Source organism: Oncorhynchus mykiss, chromosome 29 (assembly GCF_057628025.1).
Source record: "Oncorhynchus mykiss isolate SJ-2025 chromosome 29, ASM5762802v1, whole genome shotgun sequence".
NCBI classification, from domain to species: Eukaryota; Metazoa; Chordata; class Actinopteri; order Salmoniformes; family Salmonidae; genus Oncorhynchus; species Oncorhynchus mykiss.
In genome coordinates, this window is record NC_143050.1 from 19,583,382 (window position 1) to 19,593,035 (window position 9,654).

Below are 9,654 nucleotides of genomic sequence, written 5' to 3' on the forward strand. Positions count from 1 at the left end.
CATGTAGAACCCTCTGTATGAAGGGTTCTTTATGGATCCCAAAAGGGTTCTACCTAGAACCAAAAAGGGTGTGGGGGACAGCTGAATAACCCTTTTAGGTTCTAGATAGCACCTTTTTTTCTAAGAGTGTACCGCCGTGTCGAGCTCTTAGCATGAGCAGAGTGACGGGCAAAACTGGCATTAATAACTCAGTGCCAACGGCGGGGAGTAAACTCCCCAGAGATAAGCAGCGTATTGTAGTGCTCTGGCTCACTCCCTCTCAGGGCAGGAGATAAAGGCCAGGTGGAGATTACATTACATTCATTCCTTTGTCAGAAGCCCTGACCCAGAATGACTTACAAGGTACATTTAGAGCATATAAGAGGGAGAGATGAGCATCAGCCCAAGTACTGAATAATTGTCAATGTCACTGTCAATAACTAGTGGGCCACTGCAATAAGGTTAACAGACTAAAAGGAGAAAACAGAACAAATATATACTGTACTGTACTGTGTCGAGTACAACTGATAGTGTAAAGTGCAAAAATATACACTTAATTGTGTCCTATATTCTTTAGCACAGACATCATGGCCTCCCTGTAAGTCTAAAGATTGAAGTAGGAACAAATGGCGCTAATTTGGAAATGCAAATCCACATTTTGAAAAATAAAAGTCAGAGAGTATTCCCGCCCAGTCTAGGTGATATGGCAAACAAGGCTGTGCACACACCTTGAACACCCCCATGATGTCTTTCAGGCACAAAATTAGCCTGTACACTACCACAGAGTCCCCACAAGCTTGTACAGTGCGCGCTACCTAGGCGTTGCCCATTACAACTTAGTTGATAGGTAAGAACTTGAAAAGGTGAGGGATTTTGAGGTAGTGTGAGCAATACCTGGCTTATTGAAGGAGACAGAAATACGCACCAACATTTCCTTTAAAATGTACTCCACACTGAAAATGGTGCTGCTGCTCGGCATGATGGGTGAGTTACATGTTCATGTATTATGAAATAAATAATAATAATGATATTTCAGTAATCTGATATTAAAGAATAACATTCAAACCGAATAAAAGTACAGACATATATTTATTAACCCTTTTTTAGGTTGTGGGCATTTAATCACAGTGACGGTTCCCCAGAAGTTTGAGAACGTGACAAAGGGTGAAAGTGCTCTTCTCCAGTGCACCTTTGTTACCACTGAGCAGAAAACCAGTGACCTCATCATCCAGTGGAATTTTGTTTCCAAAACCTCCATGGTGCCACAGCAGGTACGTAGACTGATGTTACTTTGTGGTTTTCTTCACTCTGTCTTATGTTGCCACATTGTCACACTCCCTGAGGAGTGTGGGTTCTTCAAAGTGTTTTCCTATGGGGACAGCCAAAGAAACCTTTAAGATTATAGATATAACCTTTTTTTTCTAAGAGGGAAGGATTGGTGCTTCGGTATTTTAATAAAAGGTTAGGTAGGCTACTAGTTCAATATGGCGGCAGCTCTTGAGTTCCCATTTTGTGAAACACCCTGTTAAGACAACAAAGAGCCCAGTCACCAGAGCACCAGTGGCTCCCTGCCCTCCAAACACACACTACAAGTGAATTATTCGATATGGTGTCAAATAAGGGTTCTTTGGCTTGTAACCATAGCAGAACCATTTTTGGTGGTATATGGAATCTTTTTTGGAAGGTTCTATTAAGAACCATGCTTATAAGTTTTTAAATGGAACATGTATGGTGCTATAAATAACTATTTCCTAAGGTTTTACAAAGAACCTTTACAAAGATCTATATATCCCCCAAAAAAGGCTTCTGCTATGGTTACAACCCTTTTGAAGGCTATATAGAACCCTTTTTTAAGGTTCTTTATAGAACCTTTATGGAGAATTGTTCTATAAAGAACTTTTCTCAATCTCAAATGTTCTTTGTAGAACCATACAGGGGTTTTAGTTGTGGTTAAAAAGCCATATTATATTGTTAAATAGGTTTTATTATTGTGTTCATTAACTAATTGAATCAGGTGTGCTAGCTCTGGAACAGATGGAGGTCCCTGAGTAGAAAATGTAGAACTACTGACTTAATCTACCATTCTCAATTCACACATGACCATACATGAGTCTTTTAATAGACACTGTTACTGACCATAGTCACAAAGTGTAGTAGCGTAACACAGCAGAATAGATGAACTGGTTGCACAAAAAGAGCTGTCCTCAAACCACGCCCCAAAATATTCTAATGAGCCACAGCCCCTACATTTTAATTATCACAAAAAGAGGAAAGAACTCTTTTTTGAACTGCAAAGAACCATTGAAGGGCTCAAAGTATGGTCAGTACGGTTCCACATAGAACCATCACCCTTCCCAAAGAACCCTTGAGGAAACCTCATTTTTTTTGTGTGCAGAAGCCGTCTCTGAAATATCAACACGAAATCGGTCAATCAGTAGACAAATTGTGTTTTTGGTAAGAAGTGTTTTTTCCAGGGGATTTATGTAGGCTCTAAGACATTCTGCTCTTACTTTTTAGGTATATTACTTTCAGTCAGGAGAGGGCGTGATTTCCAAACCATATGAAGGCAGGTTGAAGCCTTCCAGCTCTCCAGCTTCTACCAACAATGCCTCAATAACAATAAGCAACATGAAAGTGTCCGATGCAGGGGCCTACACCTGCGAAGTCCGCAACTTCCCTGATGTCAGTGGGAAGACTGAGGCAACTATCATTGTCAACATTCTTGGTAAGTTCTGTTTTAGGTAAGTCACATATAATAATTAAATAGTAACTTATATCCTTCTTCCTATGTTAGTGTCAACACAACACACAACCAGACCTATGAAGCAGTGATCCTGTTTTTCCTGATCTGAGTTTTGTGATCATTGAATTACATGCTGTCTGTGATTCCATTCATTCACAGAGTTACCAGGACAACCTTGCTGGCCTCAGTATCGACAGTAGTTTCCATGGGAACTGGAGCAGACTAGTATCTTCATTGTCAGTGTCAGAAATTAGAACAGAAACACCGGAGTACAAGACCACCTCCCGACATGTCTCGTACTCCTCAGGAATAGAATGGAGAAACACATGACTCTATTTTCGATTGAATGAATGATCCCCAGTTCGATAAAGCAGAGGGGTTGTAGTGAAGCATTATGGGGAAGGTAGTACACTGTATTCAGTCCTAACATGGACATGGTCTTTTATTTTTGATTGTTTATACATTTGATTGTACCAATCCACAATGGCTGCTCATCTTACAAATAATATACTTGACTATAATTGGTCATGTCTGTTGTATAAATGTGTCATTTTAGTCACCGTAAACACTGCAAGTACCATGATGTACAACGTCACCATTGTAACCATAGCAAAGCATTAGAGACACTCAGGGGGATGACATTATCTTTGCTAGACTGCTCATGTTTGATTGAATATATCACTGTAATGACTGGTATCAAGCACTGGCATTCAGTGTTCTGCATTCCAACGTCAAACGTACCTACTACTAGACCAAATAGCTAGCTACTGGTCCAGGGCAAGTGTTGATTTTTTATGTCTAACTTGGCTGTACCCTTTGGAAACTTTCTCTGATTACCGGTAGTTGGATCAACTGGGTCCAGATTGCAGCATATTGCATAAAGTTAACACATGCTCTCTCTCTATCACATGGTCTGTAAGAGATGCCCTCTGTGCCGTTCTGTGCTGTCCATGGTGATGTGGAGTCTGGTCACCTGGTTACCCTCACCTGCCACAGTGAGCAGGGAAGCCCCACCCCCTCCTATACCTGGACAAGACTGGACCAGGACAAGACCAATAGACCTGTGCTGGGGTACACCGGTGGGTTGTCATACTGTTCCTCCTTTCTCCATCACTCCTTTGTGCTCTGATTCATTTTTGCTCGACTTTTATTCTTTCTTTTTCTTTTCAGATCCGAAAATAGGATCCTTGTATATTAGAAACATATCCCAGTTTGAGTTTGGAGAGTACCAGTGCAGTGCCTCTAATGATGTGGGATCTGCCACTTGCACTGTGGAGCTCAATCATGGTACGGGTAACATGTGATGTTGTTTTTCCTTGTTTATATGATCTGCACACTGCTGTAGACACACTGCTGTAACTAATCTTACCAATAACCCGCCCTTTAACAGAGCTAGGTGATGGGGCCATTGCTGGTGCAGTCATTGGAGCACTTCTTGGAGCTCTCCTAATCATCCTTATTGTCTTGTACATGACACACTCCATGAAGAAGCAGAAATACAAGGATATCAAGGAAACAGAGATGCAGTGAGTGGTTATGATTTGGGCTGCACTATGAACTCATTGACAATAATACAATTGAAATGTGTGGTGCAGTGTTTCACCTATAATTCCTCTCCCCCTCCAGGGCCAAACCTAAGAGTTCGACCACGGTGGCGTATGAAGGCGTCCCTACCACGGGGAGTAGCCACCAGGCCTTTGTAACCTCCGAGGGGGTTCCCATGGCAACACATAGCCATGTCCATGCTGACGCTGATGGAGAAGAGGCCGAGGCTTAGGAGAAGCCTGACACACACGTCTGGGGTGACATCACTGTCTGGGGTGACATCACTGATCTGAAAAACACTGCTGCACTGAAGGTTACCAATGCCTGTGTGTTTGGAGAGTGAATCCATAGCATTTTTTAGTTTGTTTCTGTGTTTTTGTATAATGTGTGTTTTATTGACACATTTAAATAATGCTTCGTATTTGTTTTGTCATTTTAAGAAACTTAAAGTTATTGTATTCCAAATATCTTTCTTTCACACGCAAAAAATACTAATCACTCTACAGCCTGATTAATTCTAATATGTGGTAATCCATCCATTCCCTGACTAGATTTCATGATCTAATGCCAATTGCATATTCATTGTGACATTCTAACCAATAATGACTCATCCAGGTTTTCTGGAAAAAATAAAGAATTTTGCATAAACTGTTTCATTACTAATGTGGATATTCACATGCTTTGGAATGACTTGGGGTAAATCCTGAGCCTGAGGAGAGCTCTATACTGTATGTTTGGGCTGTAAGGACTGTGATGACTCCCTTCCAGGCACCCTGAGGAGAGCAACATGAGATGAGCACAGCCAATCAGAGGTGGACTCCGCCATTTGACCTTAACGCCTCGCTGCTGTCTCCAATAAATACATTTCTAAGAAATAAAATGGAATATAAGACTAGAATGGTGCTCTTTGTTAGTGTTGGGTTAACCCTTTTTTTTTCATTTTAGAGAGATGGAGAGAGCTGTGTGAGTGCGGAGTCCATCTGATCCCAAAGTACGATTCAGATAAGCATGAAAACAGAGAAGGTTAGTGGACCTATGTCTCGGGTGTGGACAGATTAATACTCCAGAGAATTGGTCCGAACAGTAATGAAAAAAATTATGGTAAAATATTATGCCACATGCTGATTCAAAGACCGTATGAATGACCAGTAGGGGGAGCTGAAAGTCCAGAACTGGTGTCACTGTTAACAAAACTACAAGAAACAACCAAGATTAGTGCTGTGACTGATTTAACAGAAGATAAGAATGAGTTTTAATTTACCGGTTATATTATATACAAATGACAGAAAATAAGATTGTCATTAGATATTGTACTCCATAGTCAACTCATCCGAAATGCAAATATCCTAAATATGCACCAATCAGTATTTATCCAAGATTTGAAATGTCTTTGTTCTCTGTAATGAAAAGCTGCTGATCATCTGGCAGAGAAATCATCAATGTGAATGTCTGGCTTTGAACAGCGGGTATATCACTCTTTCCTCTGCTCCTCCATTTCAACTGGTAAGTCTCTGTGATCAATCTATGCTGTCAGTCCAAGCCGAGCTTTTTGAGCAGTAGGTAATAAAACAAACTAATTCAAGCCATAATTGACTTGATAAATCAGTGAATAACAGAGTGAATCCTAACAGTGATTGGATAAAACTACTTAAAACATAGATAATGTATTGCCTCTACTATACAGACTACTCACATACTTGCTTAAATTGATCAGTACTCTCTCATCATTTAATATCAATGTACTTTAATATAAATGTTTTGAAAGCAAGAGAACAATGATTCCATAATAATTACAGAATCTCAAAGTGTTTTCTGAGGAGATGATCCATCATGAACATCAAATTAAGTTTAATTCCAAAACAATACAGTGGGGAGAACAAGTATTTGATACACTGCTGATTTTGCAGGTTTTCCTACTTACAAAGCATGTAGAGGTCTGTAATTTTTTATCATATGTACACTTCAACTGTGAGAGATGGAATCTAAAACAAAAATCCAGAAAATAACATTGTATTGCATTTTAATCTGCAAAATCAGCAGTGTATCAAATACTTGTTCTCCCCACTGTATATAGCCATTTTCAGGACTGTTGGTAAATTAGCTTTTATTGTTTAAAGAAATTCTGAAAGAGATTGGTGTGTTATTTTCCCTATCCAGTCATTACATGGGGTTGTTCAATGACAGATATGTTTTTGTTTTAAACCTGTCACTTGATGGTTCCATTTCAGTGAGACAACTAATCATAATAGAAAAATGTCCACCTCACTGTCAGAGAAATAAGTAGTACTGCTAGGTTTTATACAGTAACAAATATTAACTTTTTTTAAATAAATATACAAATTATACATTTGTGCCATCAACATTAAAATGATGAAATACAATACTATGAGATCTGTATGTAAAACATTTATTTTTCCTTCTCTTTTCCCACTAGCACTGACTTTGATGATAAATATTTCTTGAGGGAAAATGTATTTGATACGAATGTGATGTGTTGCTGTCTCACCTAGCTGTCTTAAGATAAATGCAGTCATTGTAAGTCGCTTTGGAGAAGAGCATCTGCTAAATTACTAGAATGTAAATGACATGTTAGTCATTTAGTAGATGCTCTTATCCAGAGCGACTTACAGTGAATGCATTCATCTTAAGATAGCTAGATGAGACAACCACATATCACAATCAAATATACATGATACAAACATTCCATTACAGCTAAACAATGGATTTATAGCGTTTTGGGAGCGAAAAAAAAACGTTTTCATACATACAAAAAAAATCTGAGAACGATAATATTTCAAACAGACATGAAGGTACACCTAAGCAATCCTTCTGATGAAAAAACACAAACGTGAGAAATTGTTGGATATAGAGTTTTGGAAAGAAACTCTTCAAATGAAAGCAACGTTGGTGAACGTGACTAATGTAAAAGACAAATACCTTCACGGCTCTCTATCGTGTGAAAATATAAATGTACTGATCCCATGTCAGAAAAAAACATTATTTTAAAAAGCGCACAAGACTGACAGAAGCCTTTGTCAGTGTACTTCATTTAATGAATACATTTTCCGACAGCATCGGGTCGGAAAATCATAGGGTGAGTATGTAGGTCATTTACATGAAATGAAACAGCATACTCATCTTGGGGAATCCTTGTGCGTAAGACATTTAAAAGGTCATGTTGTATATTGCCCTTTTAACCATGCGAACATAAGGTCGGTCACCCTCCATAAGTGTGAGTAACATACTCAAACAAAAAAGATTGCACAAATTCTCATTTAAAAAAAAAACATTCTTACTGGACCAAAAATTATACAAAGTCCAGTAAGAACTTGATAACAAGAGTTCATATTTATATATATATATATATATATATATATATATATATATTTCATAATGTACATTCAATAATATCCTTCTATTCTTATTTTATAGTCAATAGTATTAAGAGTATTAACGCCTATTATACATTATCTTTTTCAGTTAATCCAACTTGTCCATTATCCAAATTAATTTGTGCAAAATGTTAAAACTCCCTGCCTTAGATACTGTAGCTCTATATCTCTGTAATAGATCGGTTAATACTGATGCGTCTGCGGTTAACAGCGTACATGGTCTTGAACTGCCCCTGCAGGGCAAAGAGGATGGTCCTCCTGTAGGTACAGGACATTAAGTAGTAGATGATGGGGTCCAGACAGCTGTTGAGGGCAGACAGGAGCAGAGTGAGCTCGTTGAGGATGTGAAGAATCTGCTTACTGCCCAGGGCCTGGATCACATCCATTTGGGCCAACACGTAGGGCACTCTCACCAGGTGGTATGGCAGGAAGCAGAGTGTGAAGATTACCGGCACCACAAAGGTCTTCAGGATCACCCTGCTCTTCCTCTGCTGGGCCTTGGGGTCCCGGTTGCCTAAAGACATGTTTCTCAGCTTGGTGGTTATCCGAGCATAGAAGCAGATAAAGAGGAGGAAGATAGCATAAAAGAAGGCCACCACGGTGAGGTTGGCCATGCCCCCCAGGAGTCCTTTGTGGTGGAAGTGGAAGCAGATCCTATCACAGGGGCGCTCCTTGGCTTTCCTTAGGGAAAAAAGAGACATGGCCAGGACAAGTCCTGCCCACACGGAGAAGGACGCCCGGTGGCTCCACCGCACCTTGTGGATTCTCAGGACCCACACAGGCTTGATGATCTTCAGGTAGCGATCCAGACTGATCAGGCTGAGGAAAAGGATGCTGGCATACATGTTGACGTAGAAGAAGACGCCCAGTACCTTGCAGAGGTAAAAGGGGCCCGGACTGTTGTGGTAGTAGACCCGCAGGGGAAGACACATCACCAGCAGGAAGTCAGCCATGGCCAGGTGGTTCATGTACACAGCCATGGACGAGTCAGAGTGTTTCCTCAGGAAGAACACAAATATGGTCATGATGTTGCTGACCAGGCCGAAGAAGCAGATTATTGAGTAGAGAATTGGTAAGGCAGGAGAGAGGATGCTGTCATGGACCTCACAGGAGGTGCCGTTCACATCAAGCCCACTGGAGTTGTCTCCTAGGTGCCTCATCGTCCCACTAACAGGGTGGTATTCAATCTAGTCCCACTGGCCGAGACACAAGCTGAATCACAAGGACGACGCACTCTGATCAATCACCTAAAGAAAGGCAAAGGTGTAACTAAAACCCATGCATTTCAAGGACAGCATTTTATAAACACCATGCATACGTGGATTTTCTTTCAATGGAAGGAAACAAATGTTGATCAAATCATTTGATCAAATCAAATCAAATGTTAAAAGTGATGAAAGTTGCAATATTTGTAAAATATATGCTGTGTTGATTGAAGTCTGAAATAAACTACTATCAAGCCATGTTATTACAACAGGAAATTTAAGTGAGAACTTACCTGGGTAGCTGCTCTGCCCTCCGCTCCGCTCCACTCTCAGTCTCAGACTGAAATGAATCAGTTCCTGTCCATGAGCAGGGCTTTCGACAAAACTAAGTCCCATCAAGGAAATACTGAATTGAGTCAACCATCAAATATCCCCTGTCGCGGTAGCTTCTGTGACTTCCTCTATCGCACAGCTTTCAGCAAAGGGAAAATGACACAAATGTTTCTGAGTGCCTGAGCCTTGACATTGACATAGCTAGATGTGGAGGAGTAATACTTGAAGAAAAAACAACATTGTCTTGACATCATTGTTTTGGGGACAAGAAGAGGTTATGATATTCTGCTCCTGGGTCTATGGAGTACAATCATTTTGCAGCAGATTCCTTTGCTTGTCATATGTGAATATGATTATTAAATAACATTACACATTATTGGAATACAGGTTATGTTTCACCAAGGGAAATACTACATTTACAGAAGTATGACAAGGTACAACGATTTACCATAATCAA

At 40.0% G+C, this 9,654-nt stretch overlaps 2 protein-coding genes across 2 annotated transcripts; one reads left to right on the forward strand and one right to left on the reverse strand.

Annotated features, from left to right (window-relative positions):
- The first annotated feature begins 394 nt into the window (after nucleotides 1-394).
- On the forward strand, nucleotides 395-4,917 carry LOC110509936 (V-set and immunoglobulin domain-containing protein 1). Its single transcript, XM_021591161.3, has 7 exons — nucleotides 395-963; nucleotides 1,087-1,250; nucleotides 2,497-2,704; nucleotides 3,643-3,801; nucleotides 3,893-4,009; nucleotides 4,113-4,248; nucleotides 4,349-4,917. The coding sequence occupies exons 1-7, from the start codon at nucleotides 921-923 to the stop codon at nucleotides 4,497-4,499; spliced, it is 978 nt and encodes a 325-aa protein (XP_021446836.1). The 5' UTR covers nucleotides 395-920; the 3' UTR covers nucleotides 4,500-4,917.
- A 1,158-nt stretch (nucleotides 4,918-6,075) lies between these two features.
- On the reverse strand, nucleotides 6,076-9,358 carry gpr34l (G protein-coupled receptor 34 like). The gene is made up of 2 exons (XM_021590272.3): nucleotides 9,158-9,358; nucleotides 6,076-8,906 (listed from the first exon to the last, which is right to left on the reverse strand). Exon 2 carries the CDS (start codon nucleotides 8,817-8,819, stop codon nucleotides 7,821-7,823), a length of 999 nt encoding a protein of 332 aa, XP_021445947.1. The 5' UTR covers nucleotides 8,820-8,906; nucleotides 9,158-9,358; the 3' UTR covers nucleotides 6,076-7,820.
- Nucleotides 9,359-9,654: the final 296 nt, after the last annotated feature.